The sequence below is a fragment of the Lampetra fluviatilis genome, chromosome 66, assembly GCF_964198595.1.
Source record: "Lampetra fluviatilis chromosome 66, kcLamFluv1.1, whole genome shotgun sequence".
Lineage (NCBI taxonomy): Eukaryota > Metazoa > Chordata > Hyperoartia > Petromyzontiformes > Petromyzontidae > Lampetra > Lampetra fluviatilis.
In genome coordinates, this window is record NC_136340.1 from 378,660 (window position 1) to 393,051 (window position 14,392).

General features: G+C 56.1%; 1 protein-coding gene across 1 annotated transcript in view; it reads left to right on the forward strand.

Annotated features, from left to right (window-relative positions):
- Positions 1-4,961: 4,961 nt before the first annotated feature.
- The window catches only part of LOC144952200 (amine oxidase [flavin-containing]-like), a 67,741-nt gene continuing 58,310 nt past the window's right edge, over positions 4,962-14,392 (forward strand). The window contains exons 1-3 of the mRNA XM_078882602.1: positions 4,962-5,169; positions 12,125-12,219; positions 13,934-14,071. Coding sequence (XP_078738728.1) covers positions 5,118-5,169; positions 12,125-12,219; positions 13,934-14,071 — 285 coding nt within the window. The 5' untranslated portion in view covers positions 4,962-5,117. The remainder of the gene's footprint in view (positions 5,170-12,124; positions 12,220-13,933; positions 14,072-14,392) is intronic.

A 14,392-nucleotide genomic window follows, 5' to 3' on the forward strand; every position in this document is an offset into this window, starting at 1 on the left:
GCGCTCGCCGCATTTCAGAACAATTCGACGCAACGGCCGGCGATTTGCGAGCCCTGTTCGTTTCAGCGCGTGAGTGTGTGTCGGATGTGTGCACGGGCCAAACGTGTGAGGTGCCACGACTCGCCGTATTTCTCTGCTGGAGCTTGGGTGGAGACGGCGCGGCGTCCTGATGAGGTGTCGCCCCGCGCTGACGGGGAGCCAGGCATCCTGAAGCCACGTGGCCTTGAAGGCCACAGTTGTAGCAGCGTGTGAGCGCCCCAGATGGCCTGGGCTGCTCCTGGCGGCTCGGTCCGTTCCGAGCCTGTGGTCCCGCAGATCTCCATTCCTCCCGCCGCTCCACCCCGCAGACCTCCACCGATGGAAGGGCGGGAGCCGCCATGACATGGCCGGCCACCCCCTTGGTAGCCTTGCGACGCAGGGACCGCAAGCCCCCGTGGATGTGACGCGCGACCAGCAGGGAAGACATCTCTGTGTCGTCTTGAGCCAAGACGGCGACGTCCAGCTCATCCGCGAGTAGCAACAACTTTTCCGCCACCATAGCGTCCACTCCCCCCTCATCCATCCGCGGAAAAGCTGCCTTCGCCAGGGCCAGGAGAGCCGTCCGGAAAGCCAGCGGCGATTCGGTGGCGCCCCGCTGGCGATCGTGGAACAGCTGCTTACAGTCCGAATGTGGCCCGTAGACAGCGGACAGTAGCTGCAGCGCCAAGTGCAGCGTGGCGCGCTTTTCCTTAGGCGCCGAGGTGAGGGTAGCCAGGGCATCGTTGTCCAGCATCGCTGGCAGCGTGTGTAGTGCTTCACCGTCCGTCCAGTTCGCCATCTCCTGATGAGCGAGGAACCATCTCTTGAAGCCACCCCAGTCACCGTCTGCGCCCACGAACTCTTTAAGAGGCAGCAGTCGCTGCTGTAACGCGACATCTGTGGTCGTGGATCGCGCTCCGTCGTTCCCAGCACACGTTACAGTGTGGGCGGGCTGCGAGCATGGCATCGCCGGTCGCTCCGTTGTTGATGCGCTGGCCGGTGTTGATGATGTCACGGCTTCTGCTTGGCCCTCGGCAGTCACCTGACGCGGGCCGGCCCCGCCCTCTGCTCCCACTGTCGCGATGGCGGGAAATTTAACCGCGAGCCGCGTCGGGGTGGCGGGAAACGGCGCCGCGCGTCGGCTGCCGTCGTCGTCCCGCGCAGCCCCTCCAGCCCCCAGCTGCGTGATCTTCTCCAACGTGGCGGCCGCAGCGTAGAGCAACTCCGCCAGGCGGGAGTGAGCCAGCCGAAGTCCCTCGGCCGATGCATCCCTCCCTTCCTGTCGTAGCGGCGCGGGTGTACTCGGCCCCGGCTGCTCTGATCCGACCTCGGCCATCTCTGGTGCCGATTCGGCCGAGGTGTCCTCCATCTCCGACTCCCTGGTACGCGTCGTCCCTCGTGTGTCCATCGTTGAACGATCACTTCTGACCCCAGATGTAGTAAGTATTTAGGAGGCTTTGACGACGGGGTCGGCGGCACACTTATTTATTAATACCAACTCGTGTATAGTAACGGGTACACACAACACTTGAAGGGGTATCGTCCCCTTCACTCGTCTAACAGGGAGACACAACGTCTAACCCCGTTAACCTACGCCTGAGTCCTCCACTACGGAGCTAGGGGAGGCTACCTATCCCAGCCCTGGTCAAGCTGGGATCCCGGCACCCTGAGTCTCCAGACCGGCTTTTATAAGAACGTCAGTCTGGGCTCTCGGGGCCACGCCACCGGCTTGCCCTGGTCGGTCCTGACAAGGACAGCGAGCCAGGGGAGCTCCGGGGCCTATTCTAGCTGGTCTTCACTCTTCGCTGGTTAAAGCTAACACTCGACCTCGAGCCCTCCGGCTCACCACCTTTTATAGCACTCGGCCCCCGGGAGGGGCCCATGGGGGATGCAGGTGCGGACGTCGGTGTGAGCACCTCCTCTGTGTTCGGCCCTAGCCACGCCCCTTGTGTTTGTTACCCATCCGTGCCCATACATTTCCACAATTACACCTCTACATATGTGTAGAGTATACGTACTGTATATCACCATTGTACAGCTTACTACTTTACATGTGTTCTATTCTCAATAGCATTGCAAGTAGTCATACTCTGGATACATGGGCATGGTTATAGACTAAACAGTATTAGAGTTAGAGAATTACAATGACAGTAACTAATTACAGTGCGTCATCCCTTTACAATGCACAGTGCTAAAACGCCTCTAATTGCATATATCACAAACGAACAATTCAAAGCCAAGCTTAAAGTCTAGAACAAGTCTAGAACAAGTCTAGAACATTTATATAACGATCAAAAACAACCTTTGGGTCCTTTACCTGTAAAATGCAACAACACGTGTGTTACACGCAGCAATTCTTCCGAGACGCCATTAACCATGTGGCTGGTTTACACATGCGGTTATTCATTAACCCTGCCAGCCACCTTCAGGCCCGACTCAGTCATCACATGCTGCTGTACACACATGCATTGATGCACTGCACAGCACATCAGGACCTTCACAGAACCACACTTTACTCCCTTGCTGCACGAGGACATACTTAAAAGAGTGATCCATTCCTAATGTGCCACATCGACGCTTGCGAAACGTGCACCCCCCTAATGGAACATCTTCGCCGGTTAGAAACATTTAGGCTGGCCTGATAACGATCCATACTGGGTTTAACCATATATGTGTGTATGTCTAAGTCGATGTGTTTTCATGTGTGTGGGTCAATGTCTGTGTGTAAGTCCATGTGTGTGTCTGCCTTTTTCGCCCGAGCAACGCCGGGTACTTACCGCTAGTTCCTCAATAAACCACTCTCCCCTCCACTCTCGCCCCCCCTCACTAACTCTCCGTCCACTCTCTCACTCATCCACTATACCACTCCACTCGATCGCTCTCTTGCCCACTCTCCCCTCCACTCTCTCCTCCACTCACCCACTCTTCCCCCCGCTCTCCCATTTCCCCCCTCTACTTTCTCACCCACCAACTCGCCCCCTCACTAACTATTCACCCCTCCACTTTCTTCCTCTCTAGCCCAATCTCCCCCTCACTCACCCCCTATCCTCTCTACTCTCTCCCTCACGAACCCATTCTCCCCTCCACTCTCTCTTCCCTCACCAACTATCCCCTCCACTGTCTCCCTTACTCACTTATCCACTATTCCACTCCACTCGATCGCTCACTCCCCCCTCCACTGTCTCCCTCACTCACCCACTCTCCCTTCCACTGTCTCTTCCTCTTAACCAATCTTCCCCTTCCTCACCCACTCTCCCTTTTTCGCTCAAGCTCCCCTCCACTCTTTCCCTCACTAACCCACTGTCTCATCCACTCCCTCATTCATTCATCCACTCTCCCCTTCAATGTCTCCCTCAGTCACCCTCTCTCCCCCTCCACTATCTCCCTCATCAACTCTGCCCTGCACTCTCTCCCTCACTCAACTCCCTTCCTCATCGACTCTCCTCCACTCTGTCACCCACTACACGTTCTCACTCGCTAACTCACTCTCCCCTCCACTGTCTCCCTCCCTCACCAACTCTCCCTCCACTCCCTTGCTCACTCATCCACTATTCCACTCCACTCGATCGTTCTCTCGCTCACTCTCCCCTCCACTCTTTCCCTCACTAACCCGCTGTCTCTTCCACTCTGTCCCTCACTCACCTATTCTCCACTACGCCACTCACCCACTCTCCTCTCCATCACTCAAGACTCTCTCCCACCACTCTCCCTCTCTCACCAACTTTCCCCTCTCTCCATCACTCACCCACTCTCCCCTCCACTCTCTCACTTACCAACTCTCCTCTGCACTTTCCCCATCACTCATACACTCTCCACTTCCACTCTCTTCCTCCCTCACCCTCACTCCCCTCCACTGGCTCCCTCTCCCCCTCCACTATTTACCTGACTCACCCCCTCTGCACGCCCTCCCTCGCCCACTCTCCCCCTACATTCTCTCCCTCCCTGACTCACCCACTATCTCCCTACACTCTCTCCCTCCCTCACCAATTCTCCCCATTCTCTCCCTCCATCTCTCACTCACTCTCCCCATACACTCCCTCCCTGACTCACCCACTCTCCCCTCCACTCTCTTTTTTTTCTCCTTCCCTCACCAACTCTCCCCTCACCCACTCTCCCCCTCCACTCCCTCCCTCACGTGAGAGTGGGGACGGGGGAGAGTGTGAAAGGGAGGAGGGGGGAGAGTGTGAGAGTGGGGAGAGTGTGAGAGGGAGGGAGAGTGGGGAGGGAGAGTGTGAGAGTGGGGAGGGAGGGAGAGTGGGAGAGTGTGAGAGTGGGGAGGGAGGGAGAGTGGGAGAGTGTGAGAGGGGGAGAGTGTGAGAGGGAGGGAGAGTGGGGAGGGAGGGAGAGTGGGGAGGGTGTGAGAGGGAGGGTGCGTGGGGAGAGTGTGAGAGGGGGAGAGTGTGAGAGGGAGGGAGAGTGGGGAGGGAGGGAGAGTGGGGAGGGTGTGAGAGGGAGGGTGCGTGGGGAGAGTGTGAGAGGGGGAGAGTGTGAGAGGGAGGGAGAGTGGGGAGGGAGGGAGAGTGGGGAGGGTGTGAGAGGGAGGGTGCGTGGGGAGAGTGTGAGAGGGGGAGAGTGTGAGAGGGAGGGAGAGTGGGGAGGGAGGGAGAGTGGGGAGGGTGTGAGAGGGAGGGTGCGTGGGGAGAGTGTGAGAGGGGGAGAGTGTGAGAGGGAGGGAGAGTGGGGAGGGGGGAGAGTGTGGAGGGGGGAGAGCGTGAGAGGGGGGAGAGTGTGAGGGAGAGTGGGGAGGGAGAGTGTGAGAGGGAGGGAGAGTGGGAGAGTGTGGAGGGGGGAGAGTGTGACGGTGGGGAGAGTGTGAGGGAGGGAGAGTGTGAGAGGGAGGGAGAGTGTGGAGGGGGGAGAGTGTGAGAGGGGAGAGTGTGTGAGGGTGGGGAGAGTGTGAGGGAGAGTGGGGAGGGAGGGAGAGTGTGAGAGGGAGGGAGAGTGGGAGAGGGAGGGAGAGTGGGAGAGGGAGGGAGAGTGGGAGGGGGGGCAGCTGCCCCTGACGAGAGCCGCGGCGCTCGTGACAGACGGACGAGGAGCAGACGGCTTCACTCACCACCACCACGACTCAGCAGCAGCAGCCATTCACCATCCCCATCATGTCAGCTCCCCAGCGCTACGATGTGGTCGTGGTCGGAGCTGGGATCTCTGGTGAGTGACGCTCCCTCACCATCCGCTCCCTCACCACCGCCATCTCCTCACCACCAACTCCTGGTCTCTGTGATAGGTGCTCGCTAACAGCACTTACCCCAACAGTGCGTGCAGGCTATACGGGGATCTTTGTATTTTGCGTGTGTCAGAGTGTGTGTGTGTGAGAGGACGTGTGACGGCGGTGTGTAAACGATGTGGGTGTGTGGTGTAAACATTGCAAGCAGAGAGACAAAGGCGGCCGGGCGTGGTGCTGGCCGCCCACCCGCTCGTGTGCCACAGTTCCCGGCCTGCACAGGCGCTGCTGCTGCCGCTCGCTCACGGTCACTTGCCCCACCAGTCTGTCGCAGGCTACACGGGGGATCTTTGTCTGTGTGTGTGGAACGGTGGTGCAGCGGCTAGCGCTGCGCTTCGCTACGAACACGGCTATCCGAGTTCGATTCCCGCCAACATCAGCGACGATTATCTGAACCAGTCCTGGGCCTCCCCTTGGTCGACTCAGCCTCAAATGAGTACTCGGCGTGGTGCTGCAGCAAGCATCGCCACTGGGGAGACAAAGGCGGTCGGGCGTGGTGCTGGCCACCCACCTCCTCGTGTGTCACAGTGCCGGTAGCCTTCATTGGTGCTACTCGCTCACAGCACTTGCCCCATCGGTCAGTTAAGGTTATTTGGGGGATCTTTGCTCTGTACGTGTGTGTCGTTGTGAGGGTGGGTTGTGAGTGTGCGGAGCGGTTCGTGCTGATCGCCCGAGTTCGATTCCCGCTCACGGCCACCAGTCCTGGGGCTCCTCTAGGTCAACTCAGCCTCATGTTTAGCTGGTGCGGTGTGGACAAATTGCCACTCGGGAGACAAAGGCGGTTGGGCGTGGTATTGGCTACCAATACTACGTGGCCTTCACAGGTGCTGCTACTCGCTAACAGCGCTCGCCCCAACAGTCTGTTCAGGCTATATGGGGAATCTATTTTTGTGTGCACCTAGCGCCGCGGTGACATCACTACCGCTTAGTGGTGAAAGGCGGCTGTTGTTGTGACTGTGTGAGGGGTGCAGATACAGCCAATGAGTTCGATGCCTTCTATAACCTCCTTTCCCCAGATCCTCGCTAAAGTGGCCTCTTGGGATAGAGTCATCCTATTGGGTGACTTTAATGCTCGAGTTGGTCATGATGCTGGCAGCTGGGCTGGAGCGATTGGAAGGTATGGGCCAGATCAGCTCAATAACAAGGGTCGGAGGCTGCTAGACTTCTGTGCAGCCCATGGGCTTGTAATCACCAACCACGCTGTTCCGGCATCAGCGCATCCACCACACATCATGGATGCACGCCGGGTCCAAGCAAGAACATCTGCTGGACTACATAGTAACAGAACAGCATATGTGGGATCATGTTTTTGACACCAGGACCTACCGTGGAGCTGTCATCTGTCAGATGCGCCTGCTATTCTTCCACTGCGATGGTGGGTGTCCACCTAAGGATCGCATCCAAGCCCACAATGGCCTGGTCTCGGCTAGCTGATGAAAATTGCGAGCAAGAATTTAATTGTCGCTTCTGGCTGGTGTTGGTATTGTCCCATCCCACCTCCTCCTGATACCGAGGGGAAATGAGGGAGGTTCAGGATTGTGGCTCATGTGGTGGCAATGTCAGCATTGGGGACATGGTCCAGACCTCCCTGGCTGACAACATGAGATGTTCCAGCTGGCTAAGAGAAAGCAACAAACCCACTGCCACGGGTTACAGCATCCCACGTCCGACAATAATCTTTACCGTGGCCTTCGTTCGGAGGTTCGGAAAAACCGTGCGGCGCTGCAAGGATGAGCGGGTTGCCGAGAAGATGGAATTTGCCTCGGTTGCGTGCGATCACAAATCACTCTTTAACTCTGTCAAAAAAAGTATCTTGCAGAGCCACACATATCACCACCCTTCAGGGAAAAACGGTGATCCGCCCCCAGGAACTGGTCTTCAGGTTTGCCGAGCATTTCTGTGAGGTCTTGGGAGGGGGAAATCCCTCAGCCCAGATAACATCATGGGGCAAGGTGGGGATGTGACCCTGCTGGTTCCTGCAGGCCCTCAAATTTAGGAGCAAGTAGCTACTCCCATGTGAGTGGATGGCTGTTGAAGTGTGCAGGGCGATCTGGAGTCCAGCTAAAGTGGCAAGCAGATATGAATCATCAAGTGAACTGTTGAGGGAGGGTGGCGTTAATGTGCAGGCTGCCTGTTGTGGCATCATTGCAGCAGCCTGGTCCACAGGATGGATTGGATTCTGCAAGATTGGATGTGGGATGCCCCTGGTGGCCCCCATTTGTGCGAAGGTTGGGGGAGGCGGCGCACTGATTGCATCTCCACCCGCCATGGTGCCTTTCCATTCTCGAGGCATCCATCCCTCCCGAATGGGAAAACGACCCTCGTGCGCCCTCCGTCATGAAGGTTGCGCTACAGACAACCCCAGCATTTACAGCCCTATCTCTGCCCTCTCCCCGTAATCAAGATATTTGAGAAGATCTTAAAAATCACAAATAGCATCTCAGACCATGCCCTGTTCCATCCGAAGCGATCTGGTGCTCGAGAAAAATAGAGCACAGCTTCAAAACTCTTGACTTGACTTCAACGGTTTCTTCTCCTACTACTATTCATATTTTACGGGTTAAGGCCTCACTGAGCTTTATAGCTCTTTTTCGGAAGTGGCTTGGTCATCACAAATTATTAGCTCAACGGAGCGGCTTATCACGTGGAAATGTATAGCGGCCATATACTTTAAACACATGACCACGGGGAGAGAGACACGCAAACTCCAAATATACAGCAGTTGTCAGGGTTGAGATCGAACCCACGACCTCCTGTATACCAGGCGAGATAGTTAACATCTCCTAGCCACTGCGGCGCCCTGAATCTTGCCGTCTCACTGCGCCATCCCATCCCTTGACTCGTCTACAGCGCGTGACAATGTGGGTTATGATGTTGCAACATCCAAAATGTCTACAAACAATGAACTCATCGGACCGATTTCAAATATTTCTTCCCATCAATAAAGCATCGTCTGACAGGACCCCCCGCCTACTACTTAGAGAGTTCCTCTGGTCTCTCTGTTGCTTGGCCCCATCCTCTTTCCTCTCCACGTCAACACTGTGGGCTTTTCCGACCTGCACTCTGACAATAATGTTACTGCTGACGAACACAGACCTAGATGGCCTCCGATTAAGCACGGTTGGCTACGTACGGTGGTACGAAATAAGTTCAACGTACATACAGAGACCCACAGACACCCAGACCCATAGAGACAGCCATAGACATCCACAGAGACCCACAGATTAGCACGGTTGGCTACGTACGGTGTTGTGAAAAAAGTTCACCATACATACAGAGACCCACAGACACCCAGACCCATAGAGACCCATATAGACACCCATAAAGACCCACAGAGACCCACCGATGAGCCCGATTGGTTACGTACCGTGTTAAAGAAGTTAAACATACATGCATACACAGAAACCCACACACGTCCAGACCCAAAGAGACACCCATAGCGGCCCACAGGGACCCACAGATTCACACTATTGGCTACTTACGGTGGTGCAAAAGAAGTTCAACACATGTACACACAACAGCATCCACAACAGCACTTTAATAATCTTGAAAGTACTTTCCTAAAACTGCTCCTCAATAATAAAAAAAGACCGAGGTTATGTTATTCTTCGCCTCCCCCCCCCAAAAAACCTGTCTCAACCACCCTCCATGCACATTGTGGCACTGGGACTCACACATCCTTACGAAACTGAAACGCAGAGCTTACTTACCTGGAGGACAAGTAAAAGGGCTCGCATATTGCACAATGCACAATATACGCTGACTCAGTTATCCCCCCCTGCCACATCTACGCCTCTATATAAGGAATGAAACAGGTGGACTTCTTCACAAATCTGGCTGTCGCCTGATGAAGCTGGTTGTAATTACTGGCGAAACGTTGTACTCAGATTGTAAATGTCGTGGCTTGGCTCTCCACCACACCGGTTAGTGCTGTACTAGTGACGAATTGGCCACGTTCTGTTGACGTGACAACCCTTACTAGTTGGCAGTGTCGGGTGGTGGCGGGTTTAACGACACATTTATATATTTATGCGATCTAACCCAAAAAAACCTCTATTATTGTTGTTATGGTTTAATCTGGCGCCTGTTGCTCCCACGTTATACATTGGCACTGATTTAAGCGCGAGTTTCGTTCACGACCGTCAAATCGCCACGTTTAGTTCGTGGTCGGAACATCCCCTTTGACGAGGGCCCTGTCCTGCAGTCGATCTCCCTACGACGGCGTTGATGTCCCATGCCGTTGTGTGCTTGCTGCTGCTGCTGCTGCTTTAGCTCCCGTGCGAAATAGCCGGTCAACTGGCTGCATGGGAAACCACCATCCGCATGACAAATTCAAACATGAGCTTAAACTTAACTTAAAGTTCTTGGCAATGACTATTCAGCACCCTCCCCCCTCCCCACGTTGCAGAGCCCCCAATGTGTTTAAGGGCCGAGGGGGCCCTGCACGGACGCCATAGTCTCAGTCCGTCTGCTACAGCAGAGGCTGTATGGGATGTCATCGGGACATGCATCTCTGCTCTATTGACCTGGTGAAAGGAGTATGGTAGCACCAGTCGGCCAGGGCTCTGGGTTGTTGTTCTTCGTGCTTTGACCACGTACTGTGAAGTTCTAGAAGCTTCCCATGGACATGTTATGTATACTCATGAACTGGTAATTGCTGCTCACTCTCAAAAAGAGTTGGAGGCACTGCTGCTGAACCTGGAGCGTGCCACTAAGAGGTGGGGGCCTTACCATCAGCCCCACTAAAACTAAGCGGCTGCCTGGGTAGTTGATGACATAAAACACTCCACTCCCTATGAGTGGTGGGGCAGTGGTGGAGGGAGTGGATACGTTTCTGTACTTCGGCAGTAAGCTTATGACCAGCTCTGGTTTGACAGCAGAAGTCTGTTTGGCCGAATTAGAGGTGGCTAAACTAATGCGGCACGGACTACATGCAAGTGCGCTGGCCAATGACTGGCACCAGCGGTGTCGAGGCGGCTCGTGAAGGACGCTGCCGAGCAGTGCCAGGCTATGTGCACTTTGAGGCGACTGGGCAATTGGACGCAGTCGCTCTGCAACAACAGCGGGGGAGCTTTCCTGGTGCATCTGCCACAGTCATCTCAGCCACGGCACCTGGGTTTGTCCCGTGAGCTCTGACACCTAGCCTGGCACAGACACCTAGCCTGGCACAGCTTTCAATCCATAACACCTGGGTCACTCCCGTGACCTGAAGATGAAGAGCCTTCCACACTTCACGTGGCCCTGAAGGTGCACCTAGCCTGGCATATGCGCCGCGGTGATGTCACCGCCACGGTGGCTATTGTTGTTGCCGCTGTTGTGTCGATGCTAACTGACAGCACTTGCCCCAAGTGCCTTTGCGGGGTACACGGGGGACCTTTGTCTTTGTGTGTCTCCTCCCTGCATCCCGTTGCCAGGGAAACCCCGCTGGTTGCTATGGCGACAGTGCAGGCTTCCTTCTGCTCGCAGTCACGCCCGTGCCTGTGTGTGTGCGCGTGTGTGTGTGCATGTTCGTGTGTGTGTGTATGTTCGTGTGTGTGTGCATGTTCGTGTGTGCGTGTGTTCGTGCGTGTGTGTGTGTGTGTTCGTGCGTGTGCGTTCGTGTGTGTGCGTGTGTGTGTATGCGTGTGTGTGTGTGCGTGTGTGTGTGTGCGTGTGTGTGTGCGTGTGTTCGTGTTCGTGCGTGTGTGTGTGTGCGTGTGTGTGTGCGTGTGTTCGTGCGTGTGTGCGTGTGTGTGTGTGTGTGCATGTTCGTTTGTGTGTGTGTGCGCGTGTTTGTGCGTGTGTATATATAGTGGGGAGCGGTCGTACAACGGTTAACGCACTGCACTACGAACCCGGCGACCTGGGTTCGATTCCCGCTTGCAGCCAACACCAAGTGACGAATATTTGAACCGGTCCTGGGCCTCCCCTAGGTCGACTCAGCCTCAAATGAGTATCTGATGTGGTGTGTAAATATCGCCACTGGGGAGACAAAGGCGGCCCGGCGTGATGTTTGCCACCCACCCCCTCGTGTGTCGTGCCTTCCTTTATAGGTCTCCGCTAACAGCACTTGGCCTAACAGTCTGATAAAGGCTACACGGAGGATCTTTGTCTTTGTGTGTGCGTGCGTGCCTGTGTGTGCCGCATGCCAAAACAGCTTCTGTTTGGCCGGACAGATGGGGCTAAACGGGCGCGGCACGGGTTAGATAAGAGATGGAGTGATGCGGTACAGGAGGACGTGGAGCTGAGTGGACTTGCCGATGACTGGTACCAGCGGTGTCAAGATCGGCCTCTGTGGAGGAGGCTCGTGGGGGACGCTGCTGGGCAGCTGGAGGCAGTCGCCCTCCAGCAACAACGGAGGGCGGAGGAGCGACGCTCACAACAACGAGCGGAGCGCCGGGTGGCTAAAGCACAGCAAGTTGGCATACGTGGGAGAGAGCACAATTGGTGCATCTGCCAGCCATCTCAATCAGTCAACTCATGACATCTGCTGGGTCTATCCTGTGACCTCCTGCCAACAGCGAGCCTTAGACTCTTTCACGTGACCTAAAAGTGCACCTAGCCTGGCACAAGCGCCTTGGTGATGTCACCGCGCATGTGGGCAGTGTGTGGGGGAGCGGTGGCGCTACGAACCCGGCAGAGACCCGGGTTTGATTCCCGCTCACGGCCACCAACGCCAGTGATAGAGATTATGTGACCTGGAACCTACCTGGGCCTCTCATTATCTGAACCCAGCCATAATTGAGTACGTGGCCACTGGGGAGACAGAGTTTCTAGCCGGGCATGCCACCCACCCCCTCGTGTGCCACAGTGCCGGTAGCCTTCACAGGTGCTCGCTATCAGCACTTGCCCCAACACTCTGTTAAGGCTACACGGGGGTCTTTTTGTCTTTGAACGCACCAGGGCTGTACGCTGCGCGCCACCTCGCACACCACGGAGTCAACGTCCTGGTGCTGGAGGCGCGCGACCGCGTCGGGGGTCGAACCTTCACCATCCAGGTGAGGTGGGGGAGGCAGAGGGAGGGAGGGGGGCACTTTCACCTGGCTATCGCAAATGACAGCTGCTCGACGGAGTGGCAGCCGATCGTCATCGTCGTCGTGTGGAAATGTATAGCGGCACAGCAAATAGCTCGAATAAAACGCACGACGTTGATTCTAAATGTGGAGGGGAAAAACCGGAGGACCTGGAGAAAAATCCACGCGACCACCATGGGAAGAGAGAGAGACACGCAAACGCCAAATAGACAGCAGCAGGCATCGTCAGGGATCAAACTCCCGTCCTCCTGTATACCAGGCGAGGTAGTTAACATCTCCTAGCCACCGTGAGGGCGAGGGGTGGACTTTCACTACCACGTGAAGGGGAAATGGGACGGAGTGGGAGGGGGGAGGGTGTAGAGGTGGATTTTCACCACCACGTGAAGGTGGAGGGGGGAGGGGTGGACTTTCACCACCACGTGAAGGGGGAGGGAGTGGGAGGGGGGGGTGAACTTTCACCACCACGTGAAGGGGGAATGGGACGGAGTGGGAGGGGGGAGGCTGTAGAGGTGGACTTTCACCACCACGTGAAGGTGGAGGGGGGAGGAACTTTCACCACCACGTGAAGAGGGAGGGAGTGGGAGGGGGGGTGAACTTTCACCACCACGTGAAGGGGGAGGGAGTGGGAGGGGGGAGGGGTGGACTTTCACCACCACGTGAAGGGGGAGGGGGGAGGGGTGGACTTTCACCACCACCACCACCACCACCACGTGAAAGGGGAGGGAGGGGGAGGTGGGGCGGGTGGACTTTCACCACCCTAAAAGAGTTTGTGTGTTTCCAGCTGCAAGGCCCCACTGAACTCCATGGAGCTCTTTTTCAGACAAGCGACCTGGCCGCCACAGATGATAGCTTAACGGAGTGGCAGCGTATCATGTTATAGCAGACTTAGCGCCCCATGGAGACCCACAGAAACCCACACTCAGAGAGACCCATGGAAACCCACACAAACCCACACTCATAGAGACCCAAAGTGATCCAGTCTCATAGAGCTGCATAAAGACCCACAGCGATCCAAAGAGATCCACAGAAACCCATACTCAGATACCCAAGGAGACCCACAGATATCCACAGACTCATCGAGCCCCATTTATATACCTACATAGACCCATACGCATAGAGACCGAAACTAAAACGAAACTTGTTTTTATTTTACCAGCTGTAAGGCCCACTGAGTAGCTACGTAGCTGTTCTACAGAAGCGACCCGGACACCACAGATGGTAGATTAACGCAAGTGGCGGCTCGTCGTCGTGGTCATCGTGTGCACCTTTGTGGTAGTAGCCAAATACATTTGAAACGAGTGATGTCGATTCTAAACGAGGAGAAAAACCCGGACAGCCCGGAGAGAAAATCTATGCAGTGACCACCACGGGGAGAGACAGAAAAATAGAGACACCACAAACTCCAAAGCATACAGCGGCAGGCATAGTCAGAGTCTGGGATCGAACCCACGACCACCTGCATGCCGGGCGAGGCAGTTAACATCTCGGGGTAGGTGGGGGTGCGAGTGCTCACTCACACCACCACCCAGGATGACAATGCAGACGCCGGCGGCTCCACCGAATCCACACAGGCGCGTCAATGTTATTTCCCCCCCCCCCCCCGTTCATTGTATCCGTCCGTTGTTCACTTCCCTCCGCGCTCGTCACCCCACGCACCCCTCCTCCAACCCCTCGCCAGGGCCCCGAGTTCGGCTACGTGGACGTGGGGGGCGCCTACGTGGGGCCCACCCAGGACCGAATCCTGGGCCTGGCGAGCGATCTGGGCGTGCAGACCTACCGCGTGAACGAGCGGGAGCGCCTCCTGTACTACAAGCACGTGCGTGCGTGCGTGTGCCCCCCGGACACACACCAACAGCAGCCCGTGCCACTCACTCACCCACTTATTTAACAACAACCACTGTTATTATGTTGCTATGAGGTGCCAATGACAGTGAGTCACTGACCCAGTGAGTCATGAGCACCTTCCTTGTTCCTGGAGGGCGACTGCCCAGTAGCAGCATCCTCCACAGAGGCCGATCTTGACACCTCTGGTTTGGTGGTCATGGGAACATCCACTCGGCTCCACATCCTCCTGTACTGCATCAGTCCATCTCTCCCACAGCCAATTTCACTCACTCACGCACTCACCCACCCACCC